Here is a 14,456-nt window from a genome sequence, read left to right on the forward strand (position 1 = left end):
CGTTGCTCCAGATTTCCCCCCCAACTAACTTGTGCCCCTTAATTCTTGTCTTTAATTTCTAAATTAAAACACTCGTCTCCAAAGCCTTGCTTGAACAGGGCTTAACAGGTCTTGAAAATTCCACAAAAAGTAACAGCAGGTCACGTTATAGGAGTTTCTTCAAATATACATCACTATAAAACCCAATGAGTTCTCTAAATGTTAAAGATAAATAGTTTGCACTCACATCGAAATCTGGAGAGATTCTAATTTTTCGGAGATACCAACTGTAAGGGGGAGTAGCTGGCAGAGTCTGTAAAGTATATGAATGGCAAAGTGGAGCCTTGTGATCATCTGCCAGGATATTAGGTGCACAAATAATAGGAAACTGCAAATTAGGAAACTTTCCCATTGGACTCTCTCCTTGGAAGCAGAAAGTCTCCCACAGTAACCAGAATACAGAGACTTCACTGCTGTACATTAAAGAGCCAACTTCGGTTTAACCTTCTTAAATGGCCTTTTCTTACCACATTATAGAGGAAATGTTTTAAGGTTTTATGTTTTGGTATCCTAGTACTTCATGGGTTGTTCCAGGTGGCAATAGGTCCTTTTTAAACCTTTAACATTTTTAGAGGTTTCACATCCCTTTGTCTTCTGTTGTTTTCGATCTATACAGATGTATTCTTTCCTAACTTTTCTCCAAGCATTCTGTCCTGAGCTATAGATGCTCTGTTTGTCTATGTTTGGACAATGATTGCTATATAAATGAAGCCTTTTGAGTTTTGTTATAGCATGTCTATTGTGTTTAATTAATTCATGAAAAATTACAATGCTTAGAGGAGTTTTCTACCTACAATGATACTCTTTAAAAGTACTAAGACAGGTGAGGAGGAGTGTGTAGAAACCATACCTTCCTTTTTCTCTTCCATGCCGCGTCTCTGTACTCCCCATTGCGCTGCACATCCGGGTTGGTGATTGTCATGAGACATAACCTGTTGTAGTAGTTTGCATTGTTATGACCACTTAACTTAGTAAAGCTAAATTATTTTTTGTCACATACATCTCCAGAATTATCAACACTATTGTTCTTATTTGTGTCACTGGCAAACAGGCAAACCTTACCTACCAAACCTATATCACAAACATGTTAAAAAAAAAAAAAAAAAAGTAGAAGCCAGAACAGACCCCTTTGGCACACTAAGTGTACCTAGTTATACACAATTAACAATGACACGTTAATGTATATCCTGCAGCCAATTGCAAATCCACTGAACTATCCATGGATTAAGTCCAATAACTTATTTATCAGCTCTTTATGTACTTTAATCCCACACCTTTGTGACACTGTAAAAGAGAGCAAGTGAATTATCATGAATTAGCATATTTTTATTGGATAGCCATTGTTTAACGGCAAATAACAGGCATTGTTGTTGTAAAAAAAAAAAAAAAAGGCGTTATTTGCTTTTAAATGACTTCTGCCCAATAAAAACTGTTATATTGAGGCTGAAGCTATGTTCACATACCGTCTTTTTCTGGCCATTTGACAATTGCTTTTTTAGAACGCCCGCCACTTTAAGTCCAAACAATGGCCATCATTGCACAAATCACGGCCATCCTAAAAGACAGGCATCAAACTGCCAAAAAAAGACAGTGTGTGAACATAGCCTAAAGCTGTCTTGTGCATTCAACAACTTGTTTTAAGCTTGTTTTTTCAACTATGCTTTTTCAGGAAATTTTTTATTGTTTTCTCTATTACAGAAGTCACTATAACTGGCCTAGAAGAGACTTCTCTGCTACTTTTCTTATGGATAAATATATTATTGACCATTTCCAATGATCAAAAAAATCACCTGTTATAAGATTTCTTAAAGTATAGTACTGCAGTATGCATTTATGTCATAATAGAGTCACAAGAAGTAAAAGTACTGGACCTATTAAAGGGGTACTCCAGCGTGGGGGCTATTTTTTGATCTGTCCGGGGAGGAGGTGGCTGAGAGAAAAGACGTCCACTCACCTCCCAGGTTCCAGCGGCGGCTCCCATATCGCGGCGCTCCGGTCCCTGGTTCCTGGCCGCTTCCTGGTGTCTGACGCGGGTCCAAGACGTGACGTCTCAAGCCCGCTCAGCCTGTGAGTAACAGAGGCGGGATCCGTTTCTAGTCCGCTCAGATCCCCCCTCTGTCACTGACTGGCTGAGCGGGCTTGAGACGTCTCGAGCCCACGTCAGACACCAGGAAGCGGCCGGGAACCGGGGACCGTAGCTCCACGATACGGGACCCGTCGCTGGAACCGGGGAGGTGAGTGGACGTCTTTTCTCTCAGCCACCTCCTCCCCGGCCAGATCAAAAAATAGCCCTCATGCTGGAGTACCCCTTTAAAATCAATCACTAATAGCAGCATAATTGGGAGGTCTAGGATAGTAATAAGATGTTCTGTGACAGTGTAGAGGTTAACGTCCTATACCTGGAAGTCTAGGGCAATGATGGGCTTAATGTCAAAATCCCTGGTGGTCTAGGCAGTAAAGGGGTTAAATTCAACACACCTGGTGGTCTAAGGCAACAAGGGGGTTAATTACAGTAAGGGCCCTATTAAAGAGAATGATTATTGTGCAAATTATTGTTACACCATTCAAATTTAAACAACGCGGACACCAAAGTCATAGTTAATCATTCACTAATCAGTAGTTCAGAGTAATTCCACATTGTTCCTTCATTTGCTGGGATCAAATGGAGTAAACGATCATAGTAACAATCAAAACTGAGGATTATCATTCTGTGTAATATGGTGAACGATTTCAGGCTAAAGATAAAAGATCTCGTTTGCAATCGTTCATCATAAAAAGGTAAATGAAGGAGCCGAAGCAATGATCTCTGCTGTAAGGCAGTCAAACGATTAATTTTAAGATCCCTGGTGACAAGGGATGGGTTAAAAGGAATCTGTCAGCACCTGGGCCATACCGAGGTACTGACAGTGTGCTATAGTTGGCATTCCCCTAGTGAGCATGTTACCTTTTGCTAATTTGTCTGTGGAGTGGACCCAAGTGCAATCTTGGGTCTTCTACTGTAATGAAGAGTCAAAGATAAGTTGTGGCTCAGCGTTTGTGCCACGCTCTGGCACATCTCACCAGTGCTTTATCCTTCCTCTTTTTCATGAATATTCTCTGCTGCTGAGCTGCAATCAGATATAGATCTCCCAGAATAACAGTGTAGGAGCTGTGGTCTAGGGGTAAATCACCTGTCTAGAGACCAAGAACAGTTTTTTTTGTTGGGTTTCCCCTGATTGAAATGAAATATAGATATTTATTTCTTTTTTTCTCATTATTGTATATTTAAAAAAAAAGGAAAGAATTCCCAATGAAGTCAAAAGTAGTTTTAAAATCCATTTTTTATACAATGATGAGAAAATACATTTTATTAATTTCCATCAGGGAAATTGAATGCAGGAAATCAAACCTGCTCTTGGTCTCTAGACAGGTTATTTACCCTAGACTCCAACACAGGCAAGCTCGATTACAGATCAGGCCACTGTAGGCAGTGTGGGCAGGAGTCCGGGCAGAGATTGTTCATGAAGAAGGGGCAGAAGGAATTACTGGTGAGGCTTGCCAGAGAGTAGCACAAATGCTGAGCCACAACTTCTCTTTGACTCTTTATTACAGTAGGAGACCCGAGATTGTGCATAATCCACTCCACGGACAGATTACCAAAAGGTAACATGCTCACTAGGGGCCTGAAAACTACAGCATACTGTCAGCACCTTGGGTGTAGCCCAGGTGCTGACAGATTATCTTTCATGCTGCATACTAGTGGTTGCTCACCTCTTCCAGCTCCAGTATTTCCCTGTGTTCAATATCCTGGTTCCTCTTTCCCTATGATTCAGAAGGAGTACTCTGGTGATTTTTTTTCTTTCACCTGGTTTCAGGAAGTTACTTAGATTTATAATTTACAAATCCAGTACTTCCAGTACTTATCAGCTATTGTATGTCCTACAGCAGTGTTGTTAAACTTAAATATACAGTGGGCCAAAATAAAAAAAATTGGACAAAATCACAGGCCACCCTGGATATTAATTGAAGCGTGCAAACAGCATTCCTGGCACTGTCAGAGCAGTGTGAGGCATTCCTGTCAGAGTACTATGCGTCTCCCTATGCTGTGAACTATATAATAAATTATATCATAAATTGATATGGCAGCATAGGACAGGAAGGTAGAGGACAGGGTAAAGGAAAGTTTAGGGAGGGAAGTGTCCACATGAATGCTGCATGTACATACTTACCACCGTCCTATGGGGATTGCTGGGCTGCAGCTTAATGTGCTGGTCCCTCAATAGTAGGAAACACCCAGTGTCCATGTACGGCAGTGACATGGAAGACAGTGGGGGATTAACTGTACCATAGATCCCTGGCTTTCTCCCTCCATGACATATCTATAGTTCATCGTAGGCACTGCACTTTTATAGCAACTTCTACCCACCTATATATTCCTCATCCATAGTGCTCAAAATGGTAATAATGTCCCCCTCTGCAGCCCATGTGGTATTAGTTCCCTTAATAGAATCCCCAAATACTGCCCCATAAAATGCTTACCCCGATGCAGAAGTTAGTCCATTGCCCCTTGCAGTAGGTAATCCCATAATGCTGCACCATATAGTAGTTAATTCCCCAATAGTGCCCTATATAGTAGTTATTTTCCCCATAGTGCCCCCCAAATAGTTAATTCAACCAATAGTGCCCCATAAATAGTTAAATCCCCCAACAGTGCCCCATATAGTAGTTATTTTCCCCATAGTGCCCCACAAATAGTTAATTGCCCCAACAGTGCCCCATATAGTAGTTATTTTCCCCATAGTGCCCCACAAATAGTTAATTCCCCCAATATCCTTTGGGCCAGCTTAAGGAAGTCAAATGATTTCCTCGGTGGGCCAAAAATCTTGGCATTGCAGGTCAGATTTGGCCTATGGACTAGAGTTTGGCATGCGTGTTCTGCAGGAAGTGGGGTATTCTTTTCAGTCTGACACAGTGCTCTCTCCTACCACCTTGTTTACAGGAACTGTCAAAAGCAGTAGCAAATCCTCATAGAAAACCTTTGCCACTTTGCAAAGTTCCTGTCATGGACAGAGATGGCAGCAGAGAGCACTGTGTCAGACTAAAAAGAAAACCACTTCCTGTAGGGTAAAGAGCAGCTGGAAGTCCTGTAAGACTTGAGATTTTTAAATAGAAGTAAATTACAAATCTATATTACTTTCTGACACCATTTAATTGGAAAGAAAAAAAAAATCACCAGAGTACCCTCTTAAGGGAAGAGTCAGAATTAGAGTTGTAGGAGAGACCTAGGGGCCTACTTTAAGAGCCTAGGTCCTACTGTTACTGACTCATACAGCTATGCCACTGCATCAATATATCTACACCTACAGGTGACAGCAGGGTACAAGTAAAGGGCTGCAGTAATTGAAGCCTCTTCCTCTCCTAAAACATTCAATAAATGGAAGTTTTTAGGTAAATGAAGGTAATAAACAGCATACAGGACTTTCAGTTTTAGAATTTAACAGCCACTGGAACCATAGCATAACTAAATACCATGTAAGGCTATGTTCACACAATAAAATAAAGGTAAAATACACCTGCATTTTTCATATAATAGCGCATTCAATTGAAACTGGCTGGCAATGCACAGCGTATAGAATAACAGCTGAAATTGACTACAACCATTCAAATAATGAACATGCCTATTATTCACGACCTGCTTTTGCAAAATATGGCTGTTTTTTCTTTGCTTTATTTTCACTCAAAATTACTCTTTATACAAAATTACTCATTATACAAAATTACTCAAAATCGTATTCAGTTTTTATTTTATTGTATGTGAACCTAGCCTAAGAGTATGTGTGAAAAATCTCAGGCATTATCAATACAAACCTTCAGACAGTTGCGAATTGATCACTAAATACATATTGCCCTCATCAACGTTGTATAGGAAAGAAGCAGAGAAGTTAAATGAAGTAAAAACACAGAAAAGTGCGTCTGTAGCATAGCTCATTTTATTGTTTAAACAGTTTTTTGCATAGGAAATATATCCGCTTCCAGTAATTGACTGCAGTATGAGCAGCTGCTAGCAGTATAGGCTGGATATAACAGTAACAATCACATTAAGTCAAGCTTGATTTACACCAGTTTAAAACTTATGGCAAATTGGAGCTCATTTGTTGCTTGCAATGAAATTACCACCAGAAAAAAAGCTTAATTATTCAAACTCATGACATGTTAAACTCATATTGTTTGCATGCTCAGCCTTGTCCTAGAGACCCGAATGTTCAGTACATCTAACCCAGTGATATTCATCCTTTGTTGGAAACACACAAGGGTCAAATTGTTATTCTCAGGGTAGTACTAACATACTGGTCAAGCTAGAGGCCAACAAAACGTGGGATAGATTTACTAATAACAACTAGTTAAAACTGAATGTAGTAGTATGAATTTAGCAGCTAGGAACTTAAAAACAATGAGGATTGTAAAGTTAGAAAAGAGTCTGTCAACAGAGGAAAATCATGATAATAGACTCTACTGAAATCATGCAAAACACCCTTGATGGTTTTACAGGAAAGATGGCAGCTTCTGTTTTTCGAATGTGCTTTTGCTTGAAGAAATGAACATAAAAAAGTAGTGACTAGGCATTCTATTGATTTGCATGCTGTATATATAAACTGTGGTGTGCTTATATATCAGTAAATCTATCCCAAAGATATGCAATAGTGGTAAAAAAAAACAAAAAAAAAAAAACGATACAACTGTGGAGACAATTTAGAAGATCATGTAAGGTTGGTGGTTAATGTGAACAAAAGTTGAGTACCAATGAAAACGACAAATACATCATGACTATGCCAGTAATTTGAAAATGTAATACAATTTGGAAAACATGCATACATGTTCTATGGAGAGGAGTAAGATGGTACAAGATGTGCCAAAAGTTTTAAAATGGATCAACCCTGGTGTGTAGCTAGCAAGCAATAAACTGACTACTAGTCACCTACAGTTGTACTAAATGTATCTAAAGAAACACACAGTCCTACAAAAAAGGTTGTTCTCAGAGAAATATCGATATGGGGGTAACCTTTTCCCAGGCTTCTAAGAAGTCCTATAAGACGAGCACAAAGAAACAGTTCGATAAAGAACATCTCATAAGATGTCAGTTTTTTCAGAAGCCCAGGCCTGGGACTGAGTTACCCCCTCACATTCTACATGGTGTATTTTTTAATTATTATTATTTATCTGTGAAGAAGAGATTCTGAAACATATTTACAACTAAACTCAACAGTGAGACTGTGAAATTGAACAGGCACTGCTAACTTATTTTGAGTTTTTGGTAAACATTTTGCTGGTTTTTTTCTTTCTCATTTTGCATCAACATTTTATCAGTCCGTGCAACTTCAATGCCCTCAATGAAAAATGCATAATAAGCCATACTTCTTAAAAAAAAAAAAAAAAACACGAAAACATCCTTCTGCATAAAGATACATTTGCCACATCAGTCCCTGTAGCACAGTTTCAAAACCATTCTGTCAAAAATAAAGTACTACAAACACTAGATACAGCATACCCAGGTGACTCTGCTTTCAAAGGTGTCAGCCTTTTAAGAGGATAAGAACCAAGAAAGCATGGCCAGCAGGTAGCACTGAACCTCAATATTTCACAAATTCAACATACATTTGAACTGCAACACACAGATATTTCTAAAGAGTAATAACTATTGAACCCTTTATATCATAGAAAAAAAACTACTTACAACCATTGAAGGAAATCAATTGCAACATAATATGTAAAAATTGACCGGCTCCAGCTAGTTCTTTTGCCCCCCCTTTAAATATCAAACATGTGACTGACAGAGTTGTGGCGGGAAACAATACAGATAATTGTCATGGCAATTTATTTCATGCAAGGGTCTTTGTGAAGGGTGAAAGGGCAAAGACAGTTGTTCATTTTATGTTCCAACTAAACTGTTTACACATGCCTACACAATGAGGTTGTGGAATTTGGAAAAATACAGGGAAACTAGCAGAAAGTGCAATTCTGAAGGACAAAGCTTGAAGATCCTTCAATTAAAATGGAGTATTAATGTGTTCAACCAAACCTGGTGAAATTGCTTAGTCTGCATGTTTAAATATCTTTACTATAAAAAAATAAAATAATGTCCATGAATCATGCAGCTGGTTAATGTCAACAAAAGACCTTGACAGGAACATGTAAACTATGCTTGGGGCCTAACTCCCAACATCACAGAGCTTTCATTAACCAAAAATACTGTACAAAGCACATGGGATCATTTCTACAGTCTTTTTCATTTCAGAAAACTTTAAATGTATGCAAGTTACTCCTGGATTGCTAAACGTGGAAGGCCATATATCTCATCCCATATCCACCAACATAATAGGGGGTCCCATCTGCCTTTTGTCTTCACCAACCATGGTTTCATACAATGTAAAAAAAAATGGATAGTATAACTGATGAATACATCCTATGCAATCTCTTTCCATTAAGTCCTTGTGAAGCTACAAGTTGAAAATCCGAAAATTATGCTCCCTGAGGACATGGTCATGTGTGACTTAAAAGGTACTGCTCTAAATTCTAGTTTTTTTTTTTTTTTTCAGGAGTGCTGTGTGCACCCAGTTCTTAAATACCAACATGTATTCACAATCACATAATGTCTTTTGCTAGAGGACAGTCACAAATGTACTAAAACAGTGATGCTTCCAACATTCTGAAATGCTCCAAAAACCAACTTTTCAAATACTAAATACAACAAAATAACCTTCATAAAATATAACTTTTCTCCATTTACATTTTTTTCTTAAATGATTAGCAACCTACACTTTTTAAGTGTAGGTGACTCTGAAACAAACCCTAACATGGACAGCACTTTTAAACTTTTTTTTAATTATTTTTCAAATACATAAATTAAGGATCCGGAGAGTTTTAACCCAAGTCCAGTTCCTATACAAGCAATATTCTTGTTTACTTTTAAAAAATGGAAACAAAATATATTCCCATTGCAAATGCTAAAAAGGTAGCTTTACAAATGAGGGCACGTGTAATTCAACAAAAATCATAACAAAACTATACAGTGTACAAATAACTGTCGGCAAGGTTCATTACAAAGACCCTCACTTCTCGCTACTTACAGCTTCACAGATTCATTCACATATTTTTTTTTTCAAGCTGCCCATCTGAACATTACCCCATAACTATATTGCTATAATTTAGGATTTCCTTTTTTGCCATGTCTATGTACAGTTTCCTTCACTGTTTTTATTCCCTTTCAGAAACTAAGCCTTAAAATGTTCATGTCACTCTAGGGGAAACACACTTCAGGGGCAACACCAAGAGGCCAAGACTGCAAAGCAATTAAATAAGAAACAGAACAGTGCACAAAGGATGATTAAATGTGTGGTAATGGTAAACGGAATCTTATCAATGGGGAAGGAAGGACCGCTGCCTGACTTTTTAGTTTTTTTTTTGTTTTTTTTTGTTATTTTAATTTTTATTATTATTATAGACCAAATTTAAATCCACTTTTTTTTATATAGAGCAGGATTTCTCAACAAGCATTATATAGTGTACCTCCAGAGACATATTACAGAGTTAGAGAACACTGAGCGTTCTGTTGTAGAGAGACACAAAGTAAATAAGGGCATGATAACAAATGTCTTTCATCTCTTAAATTAAAAGGATTTAATAATACAACAAATATATACAAAACTTGTAATGGTTGTAAATGCAATTGAATGGGAATGACATTAAATGAAATAAAAACACTTGTTGAGAAACACTGCTAAAAAAAAGAGAGACTGGTTACGGAATCCAACAAGAGAGCTGTAAGATCATTTGTAAAGGATATTTTCCTTTTATATTTGTAAAAGGATATTGTCTGCGATTTGCAGGGCCTCATTAGAAGAGAATAATTATACCTAAGACGCCCTTTAAGATTGGTAAAAGTGCAAATATACAAATACAGCCTTTTTCCCTTGTAGTATTGATTGTCCTTGACAACTAGCCCTAATAGAGAGGAGATTAATGAGCATGTTGTTGATATAAGGATAATTATCATTGTAGTGGTTTGCACAAGTTCATGTTTGCATTGGTTTTCCTGCTGTGCTATTGAGCATTTTAGTGATCTGCCTGAGTGGGTGAATCAAATGGAGTTGCCACATAATCCCAGTTATATCTATTCATTAGGTGATTGGCAGTGAGAACAATAATAAATGTAATTGTATGAGGATGTGGTCACCAGGGTTCCACAATTCTGCTGCCATGTTTCACTTATGAGTACTTAACTGATGAGTGCATTCACACTGGGTGGTGGGTAAAATCATATTAAATAGAGAACAATCACTGGGCAGTTGTCCTTTGCCTTGCGAAGTGATCAATGACTGCCATCATTAAAATTAACTGCTGTCTGTGTCGGGTCACTGCTCAAAAAACCCTGATGAATCCTCCAGAAAGGGATAGTCGGGAAATGCTTGACAAAATAATGCGAGAAAGAACTGTGCAGAGTAATGTTCATGGAGGTTACTTTAGTGTGCTGATATCATCAACAGTAAACAGAGCTACCAAAGAAGGCAATGCAGCATCACGTCGTTCTAGTGGTCATGAGAGGAAGGTATACTTCTGAACACTTGTAACCGTATTCATATTATAGCATGTTTTATACAGGTACTGATACTCCTAAGTATTAAGGCTTTGTAGTCAATAGAAAAAAAATAAGTGGAATAAATAACTGCAATTTAAGTGCAATGCCATATTACGTGTTTAAGCGTTTTCTGTATTCATTGAGACTAGTCTCATTGTGAAACCCTGTGGTCCATGCCACTTGAGGCTACAGTGAAATAGTTCAAGTCTAATGACATATTCCAGTATTTTGAGGGCATATAATAATTCAGGTTTAGTTAGGTAAAATTACTTCTTTTTGAGACATCAAATGTATGTAATGTTAAATTTCAGTAGATAAAACGGGTCACTTTGCAGTCATGGCCACTCTATATGGGCATTCTGCTGTTCAGCAGTCTTCTAAAGAGCTCAAAATTTCACTTTTTCTAGTGCCCACCCATAATATAGATTTATATATATATTTATACGCATATATATAAAACAAAATTCCCTCTCCATGTCAGTACACAAAAGGACCTCATCACACTGCAAAAATAGCAGTACCCACTTTGGTCAATTGAAAAAAAAAAGCATACATTAAATTCTTTTTTTTCTTCTTTTTTTATGTTTTTTCTTTATCTGCGAAATTACCTAAAATAACCAAATACTGCTAAAAGCACTACCTACATAGGCAAAACGTGGTATTGCATAATTTGTAAAAATTTTAACCCCTTTCCTGCCCACCCCTCCCTCCTTCCCCACATTAACTGGAAGATGAAAAACATGAAAGGTTAATAGAAAAACACCAAAATACTGAAAATATTGCTGGTTGATTACTATTTTTAAGCGGCAATTATACACAGCCATGATATGCTTTATAAATGTGAGAAGGTATAACTGTTTAAAAAATCCAGGATGTCACATAATTGATCTTTTCCTTGTGGAGTACAAAATATTTTTTGTCATAAAAATGGTAAATATTTAAAATTATAATAAATGCAGCAAAACAAGTTTTGTGATGTCAATTTTTTTTTTTTTAAATTCAAGGCAAGGCACGTAATGTGGACGTTATATCTTCGTGCAAATTAGAATTACTGGAAACTGTACTTTACTATTTTTTACCTTGTGAGAATAGAGGCATAATTCTGTAGGCTATGCAAAATTACATTTAAACTTCAGAATTTGTGGATTGAGAGTGATTTACTGACAGCACCATGCACATTTTAGCTGAATGGCATGGGATCAGCCCTTTCTGTTTAGGATGAAAACCGGCAGCTTGAACTGTGTTTTTATCTATTTGCTCTGCCTTTCTAGTGCTGAAGACTATCCCATTTACCCAATTCAACCGATATTTATAAATAAATAAAATATTCAGCCCCCTAGTGGCAGCCTTACCAATATAAGTGCTATGAAAGGTTTACTCTTAATAGTTCAGAATTATGATTCCTCTGGATTTTCCACGTTTTATGTTATTTATTTTCTTTACAACACCCCTCATACATTGAGGGAATTAAATAATTTTCATCTATTTTTTCCTGCCAGTACCAAAGATGACCACATGGAAAATCATAGGCATTGTCTGGCACTGGGCAGGTTGTAGCTTTACAAGCCCTACAGTTTAGAGTCAGAGGGCAAGAGGACTAACTGTAATTATGCCCCATTAAATAACTATTATATAGCACTTGCCTCTCATTTAATTTTTTGGGCATTACATCCCATTGTTCCATTGATTATTGAGGGATCTCTGTAAATGTACAAAGGCAATTGATTTCAGCAATAATCTGATGGACACAACTCTGCTGACAAAGTTAGGTAGCACGCCAAAAACAAGCATGGAGTATAGCAGGGATTCTTGTAGTTACGTCTCTTCCTGATATTAATGATTGAAGGTCATATAATGTTTGCTTTTCACATGCTGTATGACAACTGTTCTATGTAAGGAGATCCGCGGTAGGGGTGGCCTTGGGGCCCATTTTTTTATGCAGCTCTTTTGCTGCCTCACAGCCTTTCTTTTGTGACAAAAATGGGAGTAGTGTTCCCATGCGTAAACAACAAGAAGACTAAAACCAAACAGGACTAGCTTATCATGCAATTATTAAGGCATCTAGAAAAGTCATATAAAATATATTGTCGTGGAGAAAGAGTGCCTATTTCCCAGCGGACATCAGATAACAAAGGCTAGTTGCATTCTACCATCCGTGAAATATATTAGCCACCCTTTCAGTGTCACGACTGTTTCCGCCTTAACCCCTTATGTGCTCTGAAGTCCTGAAAAGTAATATCTTGCATTGCTTCACAGGTCCTGTAAGTACTAAAAAGGTTAAAGGAATCAGTGATTGTAAGTGCTGCAAATGCTGGTCAGTATATCTTCTCTCTCGTGTTTTTTTTTTCTTTTCCACTTGTCCATTCTTCCTACTTTCCATTTTACTTATTTCAATTGCTTGTCTCTGCTTGAAGAAATGGTTCTCCAATTATGTTTAGTCCATAGTTTTGGACATTGCTTGGCAGGATTGATGTCCTGTTTGATACTTGGAAAGGAACCAAACTAGCCCAGGTACCAGGACTGCAAAAAAAAAAAAAGCCAAACAAAAAAAACATAAATATTGACTTTACTGCTCACCAGGATTATTAGTCACAAAACAGTACAATCAATAAAACAAAGGGTTTTCAAAGACAGGTACATCATAGTTGGAAGCAATATTACAGAAATAACATTGGTCTACTGATGTTCCATTGAACTGATCTTAGAGCTCCCTATTAGAGTTGATCAAACCTCGGGAAATCCTAGATTCGCTCGAACATTCACGAACCTGCCGCATTTGATTGCTGAAGCCTTCCCGGTCCGTGGGGAAGGAGGAGAATGCCCAGGTACCGCCTGGAATTCCGGGATTCAGCCTAAGTAATAGGCTGAATCCCAGAATTCCAGGCGGTATCCGGGCACTTTTCTCCTTCCCCACGGACCAGGCGGGCTTCAGCAATCAAATGCGGCAGGTTCGTGAATGTTCGAGTTTGAACGAACCTAGGATTTCCCTAGGTTCCATCAATTCTACTCTCTATAGTTCTTGAGTAAACTTGTAGAACTGACCTGAAACAGTGAGTTGCACACATGCGATATCTGCTTGATATTGGATATTACTATGCAATCACAATAGTTCTTCTGCATTTTTTCACTCCAGTTTTTAGGATAAAAACAAAGGAAAAAAAAAACATATTTTCTACCTAAACTGTTACATCATTGCCTCGTCTACCAACCTCAGCCTGTAAAGTTTATTTCATTCACTCCAGCGACAACTATTCTACAATCTTGCTCCTGCTACACCTTCCCATTGTACTTTGTGCTTTGTGGACCAGGTTCACATGGTGCAATTTTGTTTTGTTTTTTTTTGCTGACAGATATATAAAAAGAGTAAATGTATAAAAAGAAAATATATAATTATCCTCTTTTTCTAGAAAAATATATAACAATTTTGGTCAGTCGCTTTTTTTATGACCTCTTATTTGCTCAAAACATCACTATATCTATACTATAACTTAATATCAAAGGGGGGAAAAAAGGAAAAGGGATATTGGATAGATATTTTGTTACTTAGATAAACTGCCTGAATCATTAATCCAATTTCATTTGCAATCTAATATTGTGCACAAATTGTCTTCTATATGTCTTGGATGCTTTGTAAATTGTTCAAAAATGATTAAAAGCAACTAGCTGTTAATACATTTATGGAATATTCAGTTGACAGCTTAGCATGAAAAGGATAGGGGAAGTTCAACTAAGTGGTTACACTGGTATAATACAGTGGGTTTAGATTTGGACATTCGACGGTGCAGGTAAATAAGTATAAGGGCAA

General features: G+C 37.5%; 1 protein-coding gene across 5 annotated transcripts in view; it reads right to left on the reverse strand.

The window, feature by feature from the left end:
* Positions 1-5,986: 5,986 nt before the first annotated feature.
* The window catches only part of NFIB (nuclear factor I B), a 166,859-nt gene continuing 158,389 nt past the window's right edge, over positions 5,987-14,456 (reverse strand). For 4 of the 5 annotated variants that reach the window (XM_069961970.1, XM_069961969.1, XM_069961973.1 and 1 more), the window contains one exon: positions 5,987-13,171. In XM_069961970.1, the coding sequence (XP_069818071.1) occupies positions 13,042-13,171 (130 nt within the window). In that variant the 3' untranslated portion in view covers positions 5,987-13,041. The remainder of the gene's footprint in view (positions 13,172-14,456) is intronic. The other variant, XM_069961972.1, reaches the window with a different exon arrangement.

This window comes from Dendropsophus ebraccatus, chromosome 3, assembly GCF_027789765.1.
Source record: "Dendropsophus ebraccatus isolate aDenEbr1 chromosome 3, aDenEbr1.pat, whole genome shotgun sequence".
Classification (NCBI taxonomy): Eukaryota; Metazoa; Chordata; class Amphibia; order Anura; family Hylidae; genus Dendropsophus; species Dendropsophus ebraccatus.